Raw genomic sequence first — 24,623 nt, 5'->3', positions numbered from 1 at the left:
CCTGAGTGTGCTTTATTATGGTTGATATGAAAACAGAGGCAGTAAGTGCATTAATTTAATACAGGCTGTGCTTTACAATAATGTATGTTATTCTAGTTCCTTCTAAAATGTAACAAGTGTAGCTGTAATAAGTTCTGCATATTTCACGATATATCTTGTAGTATCTCTTACTGTCCTTTAGATTGATTGTTCCAGTCTTGTGATCTACATGCAGTATCTTTAGCAGGTGATTAGTCAGCTTGTGTGTGATTCATGCTTGCACTAAATTAAGCAGAGAAAAAAAAAGTGATCATTTTGAAAAATGTTACAGACTAAGTCACACTTGTGCAGCGAGAGCCAATTGCATTCTGCCATCAGACTAAAAACCATATTGCCCACTTTAAAATTGCTTCCTAAAATTGTTTCTTCATTTAGGTTCTAGTTTATCTCTCCCCTCCTCCCCGTATACCTTTTATTCCCCCTTCACTACCTCATTCCATTAACTACCTTTCTTTTTTTTTTCTTTAAAGATTTTATTTATTTGAGAGAGAGAGCAAGCACAGAGGGAGAGTGAGAAGGAGAAGCAGACTACCTGCTGAGCAGAGAGCCTGACGTGGGGCTCAATCCCAGGAACCTGAGATCATGACTTAAGCTGAAGGCAGATGCTCAACCAGCTGAGCCACCCAGGCGCCCCTGTTAGCTTCATTTCTGTCTCTGATTAATTCCAAATTGGATAAAACTTCTTTACCAAATTTTCAGAAGCTGTTTATTTGACAGATTTATAGAGGTGCTTGCTCTGGGCCAGGTACTCTGCTGCCTACTGGAGACACACAGATGGTTCGGTTTCTTTCTGCTCTTGAGGAGCTTACTCTAGACAGGGAGATGAACAAGCATATAGACAAAATGCATTGTGATAAATTAAGTTGAAGAACTAGGCATGGGTGCTTCTCAGACATAAGAGTGACATTTGAACTTGATCTTGAAGGCAATAGGATAAATGGCCCAAGGGAAGGAAGGGGAACCCCCCCCACCACCCCTTTTCAATAGGGAAGGATGCCGTAGGTGTAAAGGCATGGGTTTGAGAGGCATTACCACTTTTCAGGAACAAAAGTGTTTCTGAAGGGCTGCAGCACACTGGGGATTGAAGCTGGAGAGCCACGTAGTAGCCAGTTTAGGTCTTGGCTGTTGAATGATATGAAAGAATTTGGATTCATCCTGAAGAAATTAGAGACCGTTCAGATGATTACTATTTTGGGGCCTTTACAGAATAGAATTTGTCGATCCCCTGGCTTAAAATTACATTTATTCTGGGAAACCTGGGTGGCTCAGTTCAGTGTCTGCCTCGGCTCAGGTCATGATCCCAGGGTCCTGGGATTGAGCCTTGCGTTGGACTAGCTTCTCCCTCTCCCTTTGCCCCTCCCCTTGCTGGTGCTCTCTCTCTCTCTTTCAAATAAATAAATAAAATCTTTTTTAAAATGACCTTTATTTCTTTGATGTGCAGGACACATGGGAGCTCACTCATCTGGGTGGAATTTGGTTGGCTCTGCTACACTTGTCTTTCATCCTCCTGGGACCAGTGGGCCAGCCTATGCATGTTCTTCTCAAGACAGTGGTAAAGGCACAAAAAACCAGGTTCTGAGGTTTATACTTAGAACTGGTGTATTCACTGTTTTTGTATTCCCTGAGCCATCAAATTTGTTTCTGCCTTAGGAGCTTTGCATTATCAGTCCCATCAGCCTAGAGACTGCTGTCTCCAGACCATCATGTGATGGGCTCCTTCTTGTCTTAACTGGTCTCAGCTCAGTAACTTCTTTTCAGATGGGCTTTCCCCACCACCCAACCTAAAGTAGCCTCTTTCATCAGGCCATTCCTTGTTATAGTCCTCTTTTTCTTCTTTTTTTAATAGTACTTAGTCTGAAAATCTGTGTGTGTATACATATTTAATGTCTTCTCTCTCTCCACCACAATGTAAGCTCTGGGAACAGGATTTCTGTCTTATCCAGCCTTTCTGTCTTATTCACCACTGTATCCTCAGCCTCTAGAATAGAGCCTGGCACCAAGAAGTTGAGCGCAGACATACTTTGTTCTAGTATCTAAATAGAGAAAGGTCACCTGCAGTGATCAGTTTCTAAATTCAACCTTAATAGAAAGTAGATAGGTTTAGTTGATATACATATGTAATTATATTAGGGTTCTTCAGAGAAACGGAACCAATAGGATGTGTATCTGTGTGTGTGTGGAAATACATTTATTATATAGAATTGGCTGACGTGATTATGGAGGCTTACAGGTCTCCAAGATTTCATTAACAAGGCTAGAGACCTAGGAGAGCCCATGGTGTAGTTCTAATCTAAGTCTAAAGGCCTGAAACTCAGAAAAGCTTCGTATAGTCCTGTCTTAAAATTGGCAGACTTAAGAGCCAGGAAGAGCTGATGTTTCAGTTGGAATCCAAAGGGAGGAAAGACTGATGTTCCAGCTCAAGGCAGTCAGGTCAGAAGCAGTTCTCTCTTACTCAGCCTTTTCATTTTATTTAGGCCTTCAACTGATGTGTTGAGACCCATCCACAATAGAAGGACAAACGCTTTACCCGGTCTGCTTATTCAAATGTTAATTTATCCAGAAACACCCTCAATGACACACCCAAAATAATGTTTGATCAAATATCTGGACACTCCCCTGGCTTAGTCAGTTTGACACATAAAATTAACCATCATAAAAATTTAATAGGTTTTATTTTATAGCAACTTTAAGTTTGTGGAAAAAATTGCATGGAAAGTACATAGATTTTGCATATACCTCCTCTCTGCCAGCATACTTTCCCCTATTTTTAACGTTTTGCATCAGTGTGGTACATTTTTATAACTGATGAACTAATATTGGTACATTTTTATTAACTAAGAATATATTGACCATTAGGATTCATTTTTTGTGCTATACAGTGCTATGAAATTTGACAAATGCATACTGTTATATCATGTATCTGCCATTACACTATCACACAGAATAGTTTCATTGCCCTCATAAAAACCCTTGCCCTGTGCCACGCCTCATGCTTGCTTTCCTCCCCACTGGCAGTCAGTGATTTGGGGTATTTTTATTTTTTTATTAAGTAGGTTCCACGCTCAGTGTGGAGCCCAATGCGGGGCTTGAACTCATGACCCTGAGATCAAAGACCTTAGCTAAGAGTCAGACACTTAACTGACTGAGCCACCCATGTGCCCTTGATTTTTTTTTTTTTAACTGTGTATTTAGTTATGCTTTTTCCAAAATGTCATATAGTTCATTGCTGGTGTATAGGAAAGCAGTTGACTTTCGTATCTTTCTTTTGTGTGCTGCAGTCTTGTATCCTGCAATCTTGTATCCTGCAACTAATTGTTTCTTAGTTTTGTTTTTTTGTTTTGTTTTGTTTTTTGCTTTTTTGGTCGATTCTGTGGAATTTTCTCCATAGTCATGTCATCTGTCAACAGAGATAGTTTTACTTTTTCCTTACCAATCTATATACCTTTTATTTCCTTTTTTTGGTGTTATTACATTAATTAGGACTTCAATATGTTGTTGAAAAGCAGTAGTGAGAGGCGATATCCTTGCCTTTTTCTGAGCTTAGTGGGAAAGCTTAGAGTTTCTCAGCATCAAGTGTAATGTTAACTATAGGTTTTTTGTAAATATTATTTTTAGGTTGAGGAAGTTTCTTTGTATTCCTAGTTTGCTGACAGTTTTTTTTTAATCAGAAATGGGTGTTGGATTTTGTCAGATGCTTTTTTAATGCACCTATTATAATCACATGCTTGATTGATTGATTGATTTTTTGCCTATTGCTGTGATGGGTTACATTAACTGATTTTGGAATGTTGAACCAGGATTCAGAAATTCGTATCTAGAATATCTCCCACTTGGTTGTGGTATATGATTCTCGTGTACATTGTTGGATTTGATTTAATAGCATTTTATTGAGGACTTCTACATCTATGTTGATGAGGAATATTGTTTGTAATACTTTCTTCATAAAATGAATGAGGAATTCTGTTTTCTGGAAGAGATTGTAGAGAATTTGTATTATTTCTTCCTCAGATGTTTGGTAGAAATCATGAGTGAACCCACCTGGGGCTGGTGCTTTCTGTTTGGAAAGTAATTAATTATTGAGTCAAATTCTTAATAGATATACACCTATTCAGGTTATCTGTTTCTCATTTGAGCTTTGGTAGATTGTGTCTCCCAAGGAATTGGTCCATTTCATTTAAGCTGTCAGATCTGTAGTCTTAGAGTTGTTCATAATGTTCCTTTATTACTCTTTTGGGAGGAGTATTGTAGTGACTTACTCCTCTTTTGAGTTATTGTAAAACACAAATAACATAAATTTTACCATTTTAAGAATTTTGAAGTGTGCAACTCAGTGGCATTAATTACATTTTCATTGTTGTGCAACCATTACCACTGTCTATTTCCAAAACTTTTTTATCACCGTAAACAGAAACTCTGTAACCATTAAGCAATAACTCCATTCACCCCTCGGGACCTGGTAACCTCTAATTTCTGTCTGTACAGATTTGCCCATTCTGAATATTTTATATCATGGACATTTCATATAATATTTCTTTACTTGTTCTGGCAGTTTCTGCTTGTTTTTGTGTTTCTGGAGCGGGTGGGGGGATGAGAGTTTGGAGTTGCTTGCTCTGCCATTTTGCTTCAGACTGATAAGTTTTGATTATTGCTTTTTTCACATAATATTTTATCAAACACTTTATCCTTTGACTATTTTGTATGCTCCACAAAGGAAGATACTTTGTTTTGGCCATTGCTATGTCCTCAGAGTCTAGAATGGTACCACGTAGTACTTGTTAAGTGACTGAATCAAGTTACTAATTTTTAATAATTATTTGAAAATAAGATTTTTTTTTAAAGATCTTACTTATTTATTGGACAAAGAGAGAGAGCACAGGCACGGGAAGCAGCAGGCAAAGGGAGGGGAGAAGTAGGCTGCCTGCTGAGCAAGGAGCCTGATATGGGGCTTAATCCCCAGGACCCTGGGATCGATGCCTGAGCTGAAGAAAGACGCTTAACCGACTGAGCCACCCAGGTGCCCTGAAAATAAGATTTTTTTTTAATAGCTTCATAATACTTCGTTTGACTGTAATCTGTTTTCCTGATCACCTATTGTTTAATTATTAGATACTATTTTCAGGTTTTATTTTTATAAGTAATAATGGCTATTATCGTATTTATGCAGGTCTTGGGTTACATCTGTGATCATTTCCTTGGCATGTATATATCTAGAAGTAGAGTTAGCCAGAACAAAAGGTATTTTGTTTGGTCCTTTGATACATAATGCTAATTGCCTTTCAGGAAAGGGGTGATTTTTTAAAATGGCCTTGCAGCTATTTAAAAATCTGTAACATACTTTTCAACTAATTTATGATTTTTATGCACTTGCAACTCATAAAAAGGGATCTTTTCTTGGTGTGTTTTAAAAAAATGTTGTTGTTTTTTTTTTTTAAGATTTTATTTATTTATTTGACAGAGACAGACGGCCAGCGAGAGAGAACACAAGCAGGGGGAGTGGGAGAGGAAGAAGCAGGCCTCCAGCGGAGGAGCCCAATGTGGGGCTCGATCCCTCAATGCCGGGATCACGCCCTGAGCTGAAGGCAGACGCCCAACGACTGCGCCACCCAGGCGCCCCTAAAAAAAGTTTTTAACTAGCAAATAGTATGAGATAAAATTTGTTTGTTGATGGAAGTGAGTGCAGTGTCACAAGCAGATATTTTGTAAAACTTTATCTCATTTCACTAAACTTTTTTATTTAAATTAAATTTTTGTTTAATTAAATTTTGCCAAAATAAAGTAAAAAAAAAGAAATCTTAATTTGACTAGTTTTGGTTCCTGGTTTAATAGTTATAATGGAAATATTTAGCAGGTTCAACTACATTTTCATTCATATTACAGTTACATTTTTCACATGATAATATTGTAATTATTTGTCTCATATTTGTTTCCCCAGCAGACTGTGAGCCCCTTGAGGGGCTAAATAAGTTCAGTGTGTTTTCATAGTCTTAATATCTTATATTTTCTATTGTACTTTGTAGTTGTCAGTATATATATCACTTGTTTTTTGTAACAACCCCTTGTAGGATAAAGTATTTACTTAAATTTTACAGTGGGCATTAGGTTTAAGTGACTTGTCTAAAATCACAAAACTGGGGCTTCCTTGTGTGACTCTTGCTTAACTTTAAGGATTGAGTAACCACAACACTGTCCAGTGGAAGTTTGTACAGTGATGAAAGTATCCTGTAATTCTGAGCTGTCCCGTACAGTAGCCACTAAGCCTATGAGGGCTTGAAATGTGGCTGGTGTGACTAAGGTACTGAGCTTTTTATTTAATTTTATTTAGTCTTAATTTAGATAACCTTATGTGCCTAGTGTATACCATTTTAGACAGTGCAGGTCTAACTCATAGGTAGAGAGTAACTGTTTGCCAGGACATTACAGCAGAGACTCAGACATTGGCTTGCAGAGTAGAGCACTGGGTTTAAAGTCCATCCTATACAATTCTGTGATTCTATAAACTCTGACCAGTAAAACAAGTTAAATCTGCGTATACCCAGAAAGTCCATTTGAATACATTTTGAAAATATCTTTGATAGGTTTTTTTTATACTTTTCTTTTTATTTAAGTGTGGTTGCAGGAGGGGTTTTTTTCCCCCTTTAAATATAATTTTTTTACAATGAACTGTCAAAAGTTTAATGTTTTTAATTCCACTTTTTTTTTTTTAAGATTTTATTTATTTATTTGACAGAGATAGAGACAGCCAGCGAGAGAGGGAACACAAGCAGGGGGAGTGGGAGAGGAAGAAGCAGGCTCATACCGGAGGAGCCTGATGTGGGGCTTGATCCCACAACGCCGGGATCACACCCTGAGCCAAAGGCAGACGCTTAACCGCTGTGCCACCTAGGTGCCCCCTTAATTCCACTTTTTAATATGATTTCCTTCATTATTTTGCTCCCACACCTCCATCCCTATGGCAAACAGTCCTCCCCCTCTCTCCTCCTTATTTCCTCAAAAATCTCAGTTTTCTGTCCTGGGAAAAGGAGAGAGATTTTGTTAAGCTGTCATGATTAACCCCATTCTTGATTATTATTTTTCCTGTCAGTATTCTGTTTCAATCTGTACTCATTTAAAAGCTGAACAGTAAATATTCCTTAATCATTTTATGCTAGTAAGTAGTCCTTAACAGGGGTGTTAGCTCCTTGAGGACAGAGGCCTGATTACCATTTTGTGCTCCTTAAAATGTTCAACAAATACATGATGTGTGTCTAATTCTGTGAAGGATTCAAAGAAAGTAGAAATGGTCTAGAAAAGTGTTTTTGAGTTTAATTAATGTTTGAGTAAATAGTGGTCATGCATCTTGGGTTTGGATCATTTCCTTTATGTGAAATGGGGGAAATCACCCAGTTTTAATAACCATTCAACTCCTAATAAGAAATGGGTTGATCTTTTATTTTAGTCACTTTGCATTGGAACATGTAAACGGAATGGTTGTGTCCTCTCAAAATTTTTATGTTGAAACCTTATCTCCAACGTGATAGTGTTAGCAGGTGGGGCCTTTGGCGGGGGGATTAGGTGGTGAGGGTGGAAAAAATGCTCTTATAAAGAGACCCAGAGAGCTTCCTCACCCCTCCTGCCATGTAAGGTGACAGAAGAAGGCAGTCTGAACCGGAAAGTAGGCTCTCAGCAGACACCCAGTCTGCTGGTGCCTTGATCTTAGTCTTTCCAGTTTCCAGAATTGTGAGAAATACATTTCTGTTGTTTACAAGCTACCCAGTCTGTGATATTTTGTCAGAGCAGCCCGGTGGTAATGAGCAGATTGACTTCCTGATTGGTATCAAGGAAGAGGAGAGTTAGTAGAAAAGGTAATGCTTAGAGTAGAATCTTAAAGATATCTTGGTCTCTCTTGTAATGCCTCTTGATGAAAAATAAATTTTGTTTTCAGAAAGTGTGAAGAACATGTTGTAATCTAGGAATATTTTAAACTTTTTTTTTGGAATATTATAAACTTCAAATATCATTATCAGTGTGTGAAAAGCTCTGTCATTGCTACTTAGGGTTCTTACTGCTTGAGGCTGGAGAGCCCCAACATCTTAAGTTTTACAGTACCCTGTAAAACAGTACAGGGTACTCATGTCGCATTTCTTTTTTTTTTTTAATCTAATTTTTTTTCCNCCCTGATTTTTTTTTTTTAAAGGTAGAATCTTTTATTTTTTTTTAAAGATTTTATTTATTTATTCGACAGAGATAGAGACAGCCAGCGAGAGAGGGAACACAAGCAGGGGGAGTGGGAGAGGAAGAAGCAGCCTCATAGCGGAGGAGCCTGATGTGGGGCTCGATCCCATAACGCCGGGATCACGCCCTGAGCCGAAGGCAGATGCCTAACTGCTGTGCCACCCAGGCGCCCCTGATTTTTTTTTTTTAAAGGTAGAATCTTTTATTTTTTTTTAAAGATTTTATTTATTTATTCGACAGAGATAGAGACAGCCAGCGAGAGAGGGAACACAAGCAGGGGGAGTGGGAGAGGAAGAAGCAGCCTCATAGCGGAGGAGCCTGATGTGGGGCTCGATCCCATAACGCCGGGATCACGCCCTGAGCCGAAGGCAGACGCTTAACCGCTGTGCCACCCAGGCACCCCCTGATTTTTTTTTTTTTAAGTAAGCTCCACGCTTAGTGTGGAGCCCACCATGGGGGCTTGAACTCACAACCTTGAGATCAAGACCTGAGCTGAGATGGAGTCAGTCACTTAACCAACTGAGCCACCCAGGTATCCTGCATGTCACATTTCTACGCTTGAAAAATTGAGAAAGGGACGTTTGCTTTTCCAGAGAGTTTTATACCCTTGTGTGCCTAGCCTGCCATTGTCTGTTTATTAACTCTGGCCTTTAGCTTTTACCTTGAGTATCCTGGAATGAATCGGAAAGCAGAAAGTCCTGGAGGGAAACCATGTTGTGTAAGCTGTTCCAAAATGTTTGCATTGTAAAACTAGTAGCCATATTTATTCATTCTAGAATGTTTATTGGTTTTGTGCTAGGGACTGTGCAAGGTTTGGGAATAAAAATTAAAAAGAGATCAAGTTCTTGGCTTTGAGTTGCTCACAGAGGTTTAGACAGATATTTAAACAGGTAAATATATTGCAGGATGAACATGTGAACAGCTTGCATGGAAGTATTGTACAGCCCTGTATGATTTGCACATCTCATTTACTCATCAGAACAATCGTGTGAAATAGGTGGCATTCATACCTTCAGTCTACAAGAGAAGAAATTGAGAATAGGCAAATGCCCTAGATCATTTATTGATCAGTGTCGGATTGCAACTCATGTCTTCTGATTGTAAATCTTAAGATCATTGCACAGTTTACCAGTTCTCTTCTGGATAATTACCTTCCTCTTTTCCTTAACTGGGGAATTCTTCTTATAAAAGGATTATAAAGCTTCTGTCTCAATAACTATTATTCTTCTACAGGCATGCATTGAACTTGCTCTAGCATTATAAAAATCTTCAACCAAGGCACCTACCGGTTTTATAACTTTAAAAAGATTATCGTTCAAAAATTTTAGTATTTGTGTGCACAAGCCAGTTAAAGGACTAAATACTGGGGGCAAAACAAATTTATTATGGACTGTGGTCATTTATAAACACGCTAGGAAAACATCTGGGTCGTTGAATTAAGAATGATAAACATAACCAGTTTCGGAATTGGTTGAATGACTACATTTATAAATGTATGGTTGACAAAGCTAGCTCTGGGTAAGTAAGCATTGGGGGACACAGCCTGCTGAGGCTGAGAGAGCCTGGGCGAAGCTAAACAGGAACAAGGGCTCTGGAGTTAGTTTGATTCACATCTCAGCCCCATTACACAGGGCTGTGTGACCTGAGGCTTCTTTTGGGAAATGACCCAGTGAAATGCCTGCCTCACAGCTAGTACCTTGTCACAGGGATTCAGTGGGGAGGAGAGGAGCACCTGGCATGGTGGTGCTTGGTGAATGTGGGAACGTGCCCCTTCTCTGTGATCAACACATTAAGACTGACTGGCTGCAATTTGTGAAAAATGACTGACAATTGATCTTGAGTACTTTGAATGCCATGATTATTAAAATGGAGTCTTAAAAGTGATAAATATTTTAAGCTAGTAGAATAAACTACCTTTAGATAATTTATACTTATTTGTCAGAGAGAGAGAGAGAGAGCGTGAGCACAAGCAGAAGGAGACACACTCTTCCTGCTGAGCAAGGTGCCTGGGATCATGACCTGAGCTGAAGGCAGATGCTTAACCGACTGAGCCACCCAGGCGTCCCTAGATGATTTTTACAATTCTTTATTAATAATACATTGCTCATGTGGTATTTCAGAGTTCATACAGTATTTTAATAAATAGTATTTTAGTTCATTGTGTCTTAAATTTTACCGACAAACTACTTTTAATGGCAGAAAAAAGTAGAGAGAATAGTGTAGAGAGGTGTGTGTGTGAAGGGGGTGAGGGAGAGCACAAAATGGCAAGTAGGAAATCTTTTAAAGGCCAGCGTTGTGTCTTTAAAAATCACGTCAGTTTTCTGTTTTTCTCCATAAAAATTTTGCATTACTATCAATATAATATTTTAAATGTCTTTCCATTATAAATGATGGTTCAGGAAGATATGCTTTGTGTACCCGACTTCTAACATGCCTGGTACCTTCCTCAGACCTTTTATTTATGCATGTCAAGCGAGAATCACTGTCCTACTGCAGCAACACAACAGACTGATGAAATACATTTTGTACTTAGTTCATAGTTGAGGAAATTAGTACCCATGGTTACACAGCTACTAAATAGAAGAATTGGGAGGTTCTCCCCCTGGAGGTGTCCCGTGTCCCAAGTCCCCAAACCCAGTCTTTTTTTAAGATTTTGTTTATTTATTTGGAGGAGAGAGACAAAGTGCATGCATGAACAGGGAGAGGGGCAGAGGGAAAGGGAGAGGCAGATTCCCTGCTGAGCAAGGGAGCCCAGAGGATGCAGGCTCGATTCCAGTACCCTGGGATCATGACCTAAGCCAAAGGCAAGATGCTTAACCAGCTGAGCCACCCAGGAGACCCCCACCCCAAATCTAGTCTTAAGCTACTCCTGCCGTAACCAGATAATATTTATGAACAAGAAGATGGTATATAATGAATCGTGCTGGGTATGAGTTGATGATAAGTAGAATTGGAAGTAGTTCTATACCCACAAGCAGTTTATAACTTAATTGGTCTGACAAGATGCTTCCATGAGGGGGAAGGTAAATAATGATTAAAAAAACTAAGGGAGAGGGGCGCCTGGGTGGTTCAGTCGTTAAGCGTCTGCCTTTGGCTCAGGTCATGACCCCAGGGTCCTGGGATGGAGCCCCGCGTGGGCTTCCTGCTCAGCGAGAAGCCTGCTTCTCCCTCTCCCTCTGCTTGTGTTCCCTCTCTTGCTGTGTCTCTCTCTGTCCAATAAATAAAATCTTAAAAAAAAAAAAAAAGAAAACTAAGGGATGCAAGGCAAGAGATGTTAGACGGCCATGAGTAGTTGATTTCCAAATAAGCAGTAGAGATGAAAGTTAAAGTTCTGAGGAGGAAATGTTCAGGTCAGGCTGAAGAATATGGAAAGGCTTTGTGGATGAAAAGAGACTTGATTTTATAGTAGTTAGTGTTTCTCTAACCTTCTCCTCTGGTCTTTTGTTTATTGCTAATAATGACTGAAAACAAGATCTAATTGCAAGCTTAGTTCTATTTTGGCTTCGTTGTTGTTTGAAAGGTGTTTATATGTATAGTTTACCCCAGAATAAATAATTTCATAATTGCCCATTCAAATTTCTACTCTTTTCTATACTATCCTTGATAGTGTAAGAAAATGGCCTGACACCAGTGCTCAGATGATTTTTTATTTGATTTACAAGGTTCCTTTTTGATCCATGGTATAGCATATGTAACTCATTTACTTAAAGAGTTTGGCAAGATTTCCATAATAGGGTGTAGTTGACAGTTGGGAGTAAGCAGAAAAGGGAAATGGTTATGACAGAAGAGGATCATGTTTCAGTGATGATGGGTTAGGACCAGGGATAAGAGATCCCTAGGAGGCTGAAGACAGGAAGAGAAGAGACATGGTGTCCCAATGGAGTTGACATGTGGGTGCAGGGAAGAAACCGTGCCAGTCATGGTGCCAGCCGCACATCCCTGTACCTCCTTCTGTCATACACTCTTAGGGCTGGAAGGGATTTCAAGGACAATTTGGTCATACCCCCTTCATAAAATGTAAAACAGATGGAGAAACAGCCTAAAAAGAGAACTTGCATAAGGTCTCATAAAAGTGACAGAGCTGGGATGAAACTGCATTCCTACTACCTTCCCTGAAGTATGCAGAACTCTCGCCGGATAGGAGAGGAGAACATTCCTAAATGTGATAGATAAAGACCCTTTGCTGCTGCTGTTCTTTTTAATACAGCAAAGTGATTCGGAGATGGTGAGATTAATTTATCTGATGAAGGAAGGCACGTTGTGTCAACATACAGTATGTCAGCATTTCTCAGCTATTTGTGAAGTATGCCCTCTCTGATATTATCTTCCCATTTTCTGGGTAGCACTACGAGCCAAGAACAATGATATTGAGCTTTATTTTTTGTGGCTTGTTTTATAAAAATAATGTACTAGTTGTCCTTTTGCAGTTACATAGGGATATTGACGGAGAATCACTTCTGTTTGAGCTCAGTTGATCCAAATCAATACAATTATGTTATTAAAAATATATATTCTGTATTTAGCAGCAATAGTATTTTATAGCTATATGCTTGCCATTGGGTTTGGTGTTATGTGTGATACTATTGTAGAGCTCATTCCCCCTCCTTTTGGAATTTCCAGTCCAGTTGGAGAGGTGAGTCGTATGCATATACAGCCTCAGATCTACCATGACTAAAATGGGAATCTCACCAGTGCTCATCCCTACTACACCTGTTCCTCCTATGTCATTCAGTGGCCCCACTGTCTCTTCAGTCACTCATACTAGAAATACTGGAAACCTAGCAATCACCTTGCTTGTCTTCCCTTCTTCACTCCCTCATCCAGTCTGGTAGCAGATCCCTCTAACACACCCTCTGTACCCCAACTTTACTGCCACCAGACTCCTGTTCATTCTTTAAGACTGTTAACATTGCTTCTTCAGGGAAGTCTTTAAGTGTCTTCCTAGAAAGAGGTGCTCTTTCCTCAGTGCAGTTGTAGCTGGCAATAAACTTCTCTATTAATCCTTGGCTATATAGTTCCTTCAAGTCAGGGAACTTACCTTGTTTCTCTTTGTAAATCCAGTACAAGGTATATTAGACCCTCAGTTTTTTAATCAGTACATTGAGTGATGGGAGGATTATTAGTTGGATTTGTGGTGTTTATGAAGCATCCCAATGAAGTAAGATTGTCAAGATAGGCAGAGGTCAGATATTGAAAACCTGAATACCGTGTAAATAAATGAGCAGTTAAAGCTGGACACATGGGTCCACACAGCTCCCCTGTAGCCACATGTCATCATGTGACTGCATTCTGGCCAGCAAAAACAGAAGTGGTAGGTGCCCCTTCCAAGAAGTTTCCTTAATGGAGGGGCATATCATTCCCTATCTCTCCTTTCTGCTGGCTGGAATGAAACCTAAATAATGGGGGCTCCCATGGTCATCTGAATGTAGCAGTGCCACACATCCTAGGGATTGCACAGTAGGAAGCTAAAAGCAGCCTTGGCAGGAAGGAGGGCATTCCAGGAAGAGGAATGGAATGAAAGGACATATTTAAAGGTCAGATAGAAGAAGATGACCTGTCAAAGCAGACTGAAAAGGAGTTACCAGAGTGATGGGAGGAAAGCTAGGAAAGTGGTTCAGTGAGGAGGAACTGGGTAGCTGCTATCAGTTGAGTAAGATAGAGATGGGGAAAATGTTACTGGATTCCACAGCATGGAGGCCTTGGTAAGACCACTGATGTGGTAAGGGCAGAAGTGGTATTGGAGTGGCTGAAGGGTAAATAGAGCGTAGAAGAGTACCCTCTAAAGATGCTTGCCCTTGAAAGGGAGAATTTGGAATGGAGGGAACAACTGGCAGAGGGCGTGGTTTGAAGGAAGGGTTTCCTGAGATTACTGGAATAGGCTGATGGAAATAATCCTATTGAGAGGAAAGAGAGAACAGACAAGGTCTTGAGACAAGTTGATGAGATCCGGAGCAAGTAGACCAAGTTGATGAGATCCAGAGCAAGTGGACAGAGAGGGGGTGTTTGCAAGGAAGAAGGACACTTCCTCTATGGTGAAGGGAGTGAAGAAGAAAATGGGGCACATGTGTGGGTGGGTTTATAGATTTGGGGTGCAGACATGAGGGAGCTCCTGTCTGAAGCTTTCCATTCTCTCCTGAAATATTTAGCGAGGTCATCACCTGAAACTTCATAGACAGTAAGGCCATCACCCTCGTATCTTATCAGTCTCTTCTGTTAAAGCTTTGTTCTATGCTGTGAGGAGAGTCTCCCACCTTTTGGATGGATCATGTAGCTGCCTGAAAATCCTTTAGTGCCTCTGCTTCCCATGGTACACAGGGCACAACAGTCAAGACCCAGCTTCCCTTCCCAGCCCCATTCTCTCCACTTTCTAGCTGTGCTCCCACCAAAGCCAACTGTACTGTTGCCCTGAAACCACTCACCCTTGCTGCTTCTCAGCCTTTGAACATGTCCTTGTGGTTCCCTACCTTGTGAACTCATTCTCTAAGACCTAATTCTCATTGCTTCCTTTTAAATCTCTTTGCTTCCCCTCCATCCACAGGCCAGTAACTATAGCTTTTATTTGTATATCCTGTTGTTGTTTTTTTTTATCTGGACTGAGCACAGTGTTGGGTATATATATGGTAGGCACTGGGTGAATGGATGAATTTTGATTTCTTTTCCTGTTCCTTTAGTGATTCTTAATGAAATTTAAAAAATGAAATTAAAGTTCTATACCCTTAGTATTTGACACAGGGTAAACGTTTTTTTCCTTTTTTTTTTTTTCTTTTTTTCCTAGGTGGTTCTGGAATGGAGCCGGGATCAATACCACGTTTTGTTTGATTCCTACAGAGATAATATTGCTGGAAAGTCCTTTCAGAATCGGTAAGAAGAGATCAGTTTTGGAGAGTAGCTTATTTGGACTTAAATGATGACTCATGAGATCACCCTTGATGTAACAGTTGAAGCTGAAGGGATTTTTCCAAGTGTAGATAAGGTTTACGTATTCAAGACCACTCCTATCTGAAGGAATCTGTAGTCCCTCCTCACATTGTATGATGGAAAAATCTGATTCCCAAAGAGTAATCCTGCCTTGCAGAGTCACATGATCTCATTTTCTCAGTGCCCCAGTTGTGTGAGGTAAAGGTAATTCCATCCCCCTGTAGGATGACGAACCTGGGTGGCTACCTGGCCAGTATTGTTTTCTAAGCCCTGGCCCATATTCTTCTGTTGACATCACTCTGTTAACCAGGGCCAGTCCCATAGAAGCCACCAGACTGACCCCCCACCCACCCCTGTGGTCACCACATCTTGCTGCCTCACTGTGAGGAGGAGCAAACAACCTCACAGGTGGGGTCTTTTTCTCTTTAAGGCCGAACTTCTTGGTGCAGCCACTCTGGGATGCTACCTTCAACCTTTCTCTTCCTTGGAGATTTTTCCCCCCTCATCAGATGGACCTCAGAGTGGAATCAATCTTTTCCCACATCCTCCTTTTCTTCCTGCAGCTAAAATGAACTGCAGTCTCTATTTTTGTCTATAAAATTAATATATTTTTTTATATCATAAAAGCAGTTTATGTCTGTGGTTGAAAACAGTTCAAATTATTCAGAAAAAATAAAAAATTATGCCTCTATCTGTACCATTTTGAATTTCCCCTCATCAAGAGGAAGCATTATTAATGAGTTTTTGTTTTAGATTCTTCTGGTAATCATCATTCTAACTTTAAAAAATAAATGGAGTTCTCACCTTTTTTATTTTTTCATTTTATGCAGTATTTTTTGACTCTTTTCCATTGTAACAGTGCACAGTGAATCATTACAGGGCACGGAGCAGCAGGTGACCAGAACAAATGTGGGGCAGCTAACAAGGGTAGTTAACCCCACAAAAGTCTGAATGTCAGAGGCCATAACCAAAACTCTCCCTTAATCCTATTTACCCCTGAGGATAGTTCTCATAAATCTTTGCCTCTTCTCTCACTGAACCAGAAAACATAATGAAACTACAAGTAACTACAGTTGGTGTCAGTTGGCACACCTTGACAGTTTCCTGAGAACCTCTCGACTACATCACCAAGTGCTCTGGAGCCCTTGCTCCCTGCTTAGAAGCACTTCCTTGTCCCTCTGTTCACTTTTTATGAGTGCCTATGTGGTTTCTATCAAATAAGCAGTTTTTTAAATTACTTTGCTAATTGGATGTATGCACTGTAACAGTCATGAACATCTTGGGGAGGAAGGGCTAAGGGATTCTTTGACGTAAGGCTTTACTCTTTGCTTCGTGCCTTATGTGTGAATGACATCCCTGACTTTGCTTCTTCAACAAAGAATGAATCTTTGAGTCTTTATCTGTTTTAGACACTGAGATACAACTCTGTGGTAAAGAATCGTGTAGTCTAGTAGGGAGAATAGCATGTAAGCAAATAATTCGTGTAGTGGGGAAACTCTAGGCTTTCCTCTTAGGATCTCTCTCTCTCTCTCTCTCTCTTTTTTTTTTTAAAGATTTTATGTATTCACTTGAGAGAGAGAGCATGGCGGGGGAGGGGGGAGAGGCAGAGGGAGAGGGAGAAGCAGACTCCCCACTGAGTAGGGAGTCTGACACAGGGCTTGACCCCAGGACCTGGAGATCATGACCTGAGCCGAAGGCAGATGCTTAACCATTGGAGCCACCCAGGCAACCCTCTTAGGATCTCTTAAAAACAGTTTTCAAAGACTTTAGGGATCTATGAAATCAAAACTATTTTTTATAACAATACTAAGGTGTTATTTGCCTTTTTTACTGTGTTGACATTTGCATTGATGGTGTAAAAACATGGGTAAAACTGCCACACCTTAGCATGAGTCATTATATTCTTCACTACCCCATATTTGCAGGGGTAAGATAAAAGCTAGTTTTCACTTAAAAATGTTCATGATGAAGCAGTAAAAATTATTAATTTGATTATATCTTGACCCTTTGACCATACATCTTTTTAATGTTCTGTGCTATGAAATACACCTGCCTGTATGGTGATTGTCTTGAGGAAAAGCCCTGGGTAATTGTTTGAGTTGCAACCTAGATTAGCCCTTCCGTTTCATGGAACAACATTGTCATAACTTGAAAGGACAGATGACAGTATTATTACTCAGACTTGGTCATTTGGCAGATGTTTCTTGACAGCAAACAAAGCAATTCTATTTCTTGAAGGGAAAAAAGATAATAGTATTCATTGCCAGTGATAAAATTTGAGCATTCAGGTGAAAATAAGAGTTTGGGAAACCTTGTTTCTATCAACTGTGGGCTTAACAGCTCCACAGTACCTAAAGACTTCTCTGTTTAGATCTGTGGCTTTGTCCAAAAAATCACATTCGTTAATATTATATAAGAAAGTGAAAGACATGTGGCACCATTTGGCAGAGCTGCATTAACTCAGTAAGCTATTATTTTCCAGATAACCAATGCATTGTTCCAGGATCATTGTTACAGATGTTACAGAATCTTGCGGGGGTAAAAAAGCCAAAGTGCAAGAAGGACCAATGGATTTCAGTGGAAAAGCACGAAAAGTTCATTAATGGGGCTTTATATTCCACACTCCAACTAATTTTTAAGCAACTCCCAGTTACTTTGGTGTAGGATCAGAGATGAAAACCCCCTATTACCTGAAAAGGCTACCATCATTTTTTTTTTAAGATTTTATTTATTTATTTGAGAGAAAAGAAACCACGACTGGGGGGATGGGGCAGAGGGAGAGGGAGAAACAGGCTCCCCACTTAGCGGGGAGCCCCACATGGGGCTTAATCCCAGGACCCCGGGATCATGACCTGAGCCAAAGGTAGACGCTTAACTGACTGAGCCACCCAAGGGGCCCCCTGAAAAGACTATTAAAATACAACTCTCCTTTCCAACTGAATATTGATGAACCTGGGTTTTCTTTATATAGTTCAACCAAAACAACACGTGGGAATAGATTGAACACGAAGATCTGAGGTGCTTGCTCTCTTCTACTAAGTCAAATGTCAAACAATGCCTCTCTTCTCACTAAATTATTTTGTCGTTTTAAAAAATATTGTTATTTTTAAAAAGTTACTCATGTTAACATGTGAAGAAGTTTTTTGTTTAAAATGAAAATTATAATATTTTTAACGTGTTTTATTTTCAAATATGGCAAATGTGCATAGTTATAACCTATAAATAAAAGCTTTTTGGGGTTCTTAATAATTATTAAGTGTGAAGGGTCTGGAGTATAAAGTTGGTAAGAACCATTTCTTTAACACAGCAGTTCTCAAAACCTTATTGTGCTGCAGAATCCCATGGAAGCCTTGAGAAAGTGCATTTTCCCCCCACCCCCAGAGTTTCTGAGTCTTGATGTCTCAGAGGGGCTCACAGAGTTTTCATTCCTAACAAGTTCACTGGGTGACACTGAAGCTGCTGGTCCAGTGACTGTACTTGGAGAGTAATTCGTTAACGGATTTTTAATGAAACATAGTTTTCCTACTTCATATTCATTATAGCCAGTTTTCCTAAGGAAAGCTCAAAATGGATTGCCTTTTCTTAATCAAGTATCTATCTAGCACCTCCTCAACCTGCTGTGCCTTCCGCTGTGCCGTGCTGACGGTGCACGCTTGCAGAAATCCCTGCCCGAAGGAGCTTCGGAACTGTAGAAGGAAAAGTAGCTTTAGAAATCCAGATTTGGAGGTCAGCAGTTTTAATCAAACATTCTTGTTCTTTTTCTGAAAAATTTTGTGTATGTGTGTTAAATATTTCTTCTCCTAATTTTAGATTGCATTAAAATATAGTTCAATGTTTATATAGGGATATTTCAACATTGCCTAATTTTGAAGATGACAAGTAAATGGATCATATTTAACATCACATGTTCTGATAAGTTTTATAATACCATAATATTTATAGGAAGTTTTCATTATTTTGCTTGTTTCTCTGCAAGCCTTTTTAATGTTATTTGAAATGTTTAAAACAAAGTTCTGTATGTCATTAAGAAGTGAATATGTAAATTATCTACTGCTACTAATCGTGAGGCATTAAGTCAGTCTGGGGACTAGTCTTATCTCTAAAATGTAGATATTAAATTAATTAAGTGTAAAATCTCTTCCAACTCTTTGGATCTAAGATACCATTTAAGTTTTCTTTTCTTTTCTTTTCTTTCTTTTCTTTTTTTTTTAAAGATTTTATTTATTTATTTGACAGAGCAAGAGACAGCCAGTGAGAGAGGGAACACAGGCAGGGGGAGTGGGAGAGGAAGAAGCAGGCTGCCAACAGAGGAGCCTGATGTGGGGCTCGATCCCAGAACGCCGGGATCACGCCCTGAGCCAAAGGCAGACACTTAACGACTAAGCCACCCAGGCACCCCACCATTTTTTTCTTACTTATTTTATAGAATGTAGAAACAAGGGACTACATTCATAGTGTCCTTTATATGTCATAGTGCCTGTATATTCACTTAAACTAAACTGATTAAAATAAAAGCTGTGTTACTGTCACTGTGGCTTTGGTTCTGAGTCATAGGTGACTTATTTAGTCTTCAGCGCTAAGAGAAAGCCTTTCTTCTCATCTGGAAACTAAGATATAGTGGTCTCGTGGTTAGAAAGAAAGACTCAAACACACTGTGGCCATGTCTAATAGAAAAACAACTGACTCACTGACCTGGGGCAGATCACACGATCTCCTTAATTTGTTAGTTTAACACCAGAGAATTAAATTGATCATATAACACAACCTTATTAGAAGAGCCAGTACATAAATCCATTATATACTTAATATTTTCCCCAATTAAACGTGTAGAGATAACTCCTCATTCTATTAAAACATTTCTAATAGCAGGTAATTACTTGTAAAGGATAGCTTTGGAATGTGCAGTTCTTTTTTTTAAATCTTAAAAAATTTTTTTTAAATATGTCGCCTAAGCAGTTTTTTAAAATTGTTTTTTGGTCTGAGCTATTAGGAGTGAAACGATCTTGGATAATTTAGGTATGGGCAATGCAAGACATTTCTTTTTAATGGAAAAGACTGATATATATGTTGTGGGAATGAACTTAGAGTTAATTTAGCCAACAAGTATATGTTAAAACCTACTCAGGTACCAGGCCCTATTCCTAGGCATCTTGTGATGACCAAGAGGAACTCAGTGACCTCATACAGAATTGACATTTTAGTGGCGGAAGCTTTTTTTTTTTTTTTAACTTAAGCATGTGAACTACAACCTGTATATAAATCATTAGTTCTCAGTGTGAATTTCTGGACCGGCAGCAATGCCATACCTGGGAACTTCTTAGAAATACAAGTTCTGGGGCCCCACTCCAGACCTAATGAGTCAGAAACTCTGGGGATGGAGCCCAGCAATCTATTTTACAAGTCATAAGGTGATTCTGATGCCTGCTAATGTTTGAGAGCCATTGGTATAATAAATGCATAAAAGACCTACCTGGGAGAGCTTTCACATACTGTTATGGTGAGGAGAGAGAACCTGAAGATACGGGAAAGAGAGGAAGTCATTAATGCAGCAGGGCACAGAATGTATGGTACCACATCTGCCCTAGAGATAGATAGTCCATCTAGTGGAAGACAGACATGCATAAAACTAGTGCAGTGTAGTGTGCTAAGGATTGCTTTGAGTACAGAGTACAATGGAAGCTGCATGGTAAGCAGTACATTCTCTTCGTGGGAGGTGAGGGAAGAGGGCGATGGGGGAAGGAGGAAGTGGTTCAACAAGCATGGAAAAAAGGATATTTTAGGCAGAGGGAGAGGCATGTTCAAAAGCACAAAAGCTTGCAAGTCTTACTCTGTTGGGGTAAGCGACCAGTGTGTCTCGAAGGTGCAGATTATGACACGGTTTAGATGTTATTCTGCAGACAGTGGTGAACATTGTCAAGAGGGTTGGTGGATGTTCAGCTTTCACATATGTGTGAGTATTAGGTGATTCCTCATTTTCCCCATGAAGGTCTGGGTCCCTGTTCCTCTTTGACCTTCTTCTTCTCTTATGCTCTTCCCTTTTTTTCCCTTGTCTCTGCCACACTGGCCTCTAGCTCCTTGACCATGCCAGTTAGGTGTCTGCTTCAGAGCATTTGCATGTGGTGTTCCCATTCTCTGAACCTTTCTCCCCCCAGTTACCCACATGGCTTGCTTCCTCACTTCTTCACATCTTCGCTGAAATGCCACTTGCCTGTGAGTCATGATGAACTCCTACATCATAGGTCCGAAGTAGACCTGAAAGATTGGCGGGGGTGGGGGGTAGGGTAGATTTTGGTTAAGTTGGTAAAAGAAAGGGGAAGAGGGCTTTCAGCAGGGATAAAACCTGAAACACTAACATGAGACTTAGGCGAGATACTCAAGAATTAGATGCCTGCCTGATTCCTTATTTTGAGGAAAAGATAATAAGGAAAAAATCGAGCAACTTCATTGACTCATTTAACAAATACTGAGCTCCTGTGCACTGGGCACTTTTCTAATTGGTTGGGTACTTTAGGGAACAAAACAGGAAAGCTTCCTGCCTTCTTGGAGCTTACATTCTGGGGGAGGGACATATACAGTTACCAATGTAGATAACTAATTAATTATTTAATATGTTAGAAATGTGGTAAGTGCGATGAAGACAGGAAAAAGCAGGGCAGGGAAAGGAGGGTAGGGAGGGGCTGGACTTGGGGCAGCAGGGAATAATAAGGAAGGTTGCAACATTAAATAGGGCTGGGTCTTCATGAGGGACTGTTGGATAACTCCTTTTTGGTAATTTTGTTTAGCTTCTAATTTTTTTCTATGTTTGGCTACATTTGCATCACAGCACCCTTGTTTGCTAAACTGATCATGTAGGAGTGTAAACTGAGCTTCCAAGATCTCCTGACAATCTCAAAAGTGGAGTGATGGCAGCCTCTTTACAGGGTGGTTGTGAGGAGTAAATGGTGCAGAGCTGCATAAAGATCTGCATGCATCTTGCAGAGAAAGTTCTCAACAAATAGTCTCCCAACACCAGTTTGAAAACATGCAATTCTGTGATATGGTTGGCTGGTTGGATTCCTTTTCATTGGTTTTTTTCATAACCTTTGAGTTTGAACCCTGTACTCTTATTCCCAAATGTATTGGAAAAATGCATGTAAGCTGGAAGACCTTTGGGTTTGCCCTAGGCTCTGTCTGCCCATGCCGATCGACGTGGTTTATACCTGGGTGAATGGCACAGATCTTGAACTACTGAAGGAACTGCAGCAAGTCAGAGAACAGATGGAGGAGGAGCAGAAAGCAATGAGGTAAAACTAATTCTTTAAAAACAAAACACACACAGTTCAATGAGTACAAGTAACAGTGCATTTCAGAAGGGGAGGGTGATGTTCACAATGCTGTCCAAACAATCTGCATCTCAAATTTGTGCCATTAGAAAATGTTGTCTGTCATGTGTCCAACCCTTGTTTCTTGGTGCCCAAGGAGAACTCAGACACTTTAGTGACATCCTGGCCTCACTTTGTAAGATGGCCATTTTATGACTGTGCCACTCTAGTGATGCCTTGCTCTCCAATGGCCCTAAAGGGACAGGAGCCTCCCAAGAAAGCCCTAGACTGCCTGCTTACTCATGCTGAGTCCCAGGTGTGATATCTTCATGAAATAAGGTGTTTGTTATTCAACATAGCTTCATGGGAAGACCCATTATTCCCTTGAAAAACAAAGCAGGCCTACAGGCTTAACTTTTTTCCATTTGATAAAGACAAAGTATATTCCTTTTATCCTTTTTAATATCAAATCATACAATACAGAATTAGAAACTTTGCTAATTTTTTTATATATGGAATTTTGATCATTTTATTTCTTTTATCTGAGAAAGGTACAACGCCCTTGAATGGAGAGCCTTTAGAGCTAGGGATCTGGCTGATGTAACTTCCTCTCTGATTCCTTAGCAGTATTTGTTGAGAATTTCTCCATTCATTTCTTTGTAAATGTTAATGGGTGCTCCCCAGTTGCAGGTCACTGGCCAAGTTATACTGCAACAAATTGTCTCTTTCTCTTTGTGTTAGAGATTATATCTTCCCAGTACATGAAAATGACTTTGGCAGCTGGTACCATGTTTTACTAGTAAAATGTAAAAGCTTAGATTTTAAGTCAGCTTTTTTGGCTACTGTGGGAGGTATGTGATGATAATAACTTGAGCATATTTTATTGAAACTTAAAATTTATTATGCATCTTAAATGTTGGAGTCATTATATTTCTTAACCTACTGGTTAGTTCCAGGGGAGTAACTAAGAAAATCAGTGTTGTCAGTTACCTCTTGTTCACATTTAGGGCTAGTACTAGCCCATGCAGATAAAATGAAATATATTTGCTTTCTTTAGAGAAATCCTTGGGAAGAACACAACAGAACCAACTAAGAAGAGGTAAGTGTTTCGATTCTCCTTTCAGGAATACAAGTCGAAGTATTGAAGTGAAACTTCCAGGTTCTCACTTGTTTTTGTTGGATACAGTATTTTGTATTTATTGTTCCTCTTCAATCCCTCCTCTGCTAGTTTTTGACCCCCAAATTAAGTGCCTCCATGAAATGGAAAATCTTGCCGTGCCAAAGGCATAGTTGATTGAGAACTCTTATTCAGGTTGTACCTAACTAAAGCTTTAGGTTTCTGGATGGTAAGGTTTTTTTCTTCTCTGTCGTTTTCATTAATCTGTTTTGGTGTTCTGTTCTCCAGTTAAAGTATGACTTATACCCAGTGTTTTCATTTTTAGAATTTATATCCATCATTCAATTGTGTGTTCATAATATATTTCCTTTAAAAAGCTGTCATAGTTCTATGTCTTATATTTAAGGACTTAGGAAGGAATTTAACCCAATTCCAAGAATCAGATGTGCCTATCGTGATTTAAATCATAACTGACTGATAGGCCCTTAAAACAAGACGACGTCACTGACCATCCGAAGTCTCTGTTAATTGCACCCCTCTACTTCACCATTAGACTTAACAGAGTTATTTTATAGAAATGTTCCTGAGGAGTTTTGAGCTCTAGAAGTGCCCTCTGAATCACCTCTTCATGTTATATATGTATATTTATAAATATACTGCTGTTAATACTTTTCAGTACTAATGTAAATATACTATTGTTAATACCAGTGTTAATATTTTTATTTTTTTACTACTGTTATTTTTAAGTAACATAAACGAATGTTTAAATTATTCAAAGTAATGATGCCATGTTATAGAAAGAGAAATGTTGAGAGGACAGTGAAAAGAACAGGCTCATATAATTCTATGGGCCTCATTCAACAACTGTGATCATTTTTTTATTCCCTTTTCATGCATGTATTTATAGTTGTAGTTTATAATTTTTTTGTAATTTATAGTCTATTTACAATTTTGTATCCTTTTAAAATTTTATATAATCTACACATCTGTGTTGATAAATTATCTTCATGCTTCCTACTTCTCAGGTTTAATAGTGG

General features: G+C 39.4%; 1 protein-coding gene across 1 annotated transcript in view; it reads left to right on the top strand.

Moving 5' to 3' along the window:
- The first annotated feature begins 1,552 nt into the window (after window positions 1-1,552).
- GNPTAB (N-acetylglucosamine-1-phosphate transferase subunits alpha and beta) overlaps window positions 1,553-24,623 on the top strand; it is a 66,739-nt gene continuing 43,668 nt past the window's right edge. Inside the window, exons 1-4 of the mRNA XM_034644297.1 lie at window positions 1,553-1,591; window positions 15,026-15,111; window positions 22,332-22,451; window positions 23,527-23,568. Of these exons, the coding sequence (XP_034500188.1) occupies window positions 1,568-1,591; window positions 15,026-15,111; window positions 22,332-22,451; window positions 23,527-23,568 (272 nt within the window). The 5' untranslated portion in view covers window positions 1,553-1,567. The remainder of the gene's footprint in view (window positions 1,592-15,025; window positions 15,112-22,331; window positions 22,452-23,526; window positions 23,569-24,623) is intronic.

Source organism: Ailuropoda melanoleuca, chromosome 15, assembly GCF_002007445.2.
Source record: "Ailuropoda melanoleuca isolate Jingjing chromosome 15, ASM200744v2, whole genome shotgun sequence".
NCBI classification, from domain to species: Eukaryota; Metazoa; Chordata; class Mammalia; order Carnivora; family Ursidae; genus Ailuropoda; species Ailuropoda melanoleuca.
Note: the sequence above shows the minus strand (reverse complement) of the source record. Positions and strands in the feature narration are given on the sequence as shown.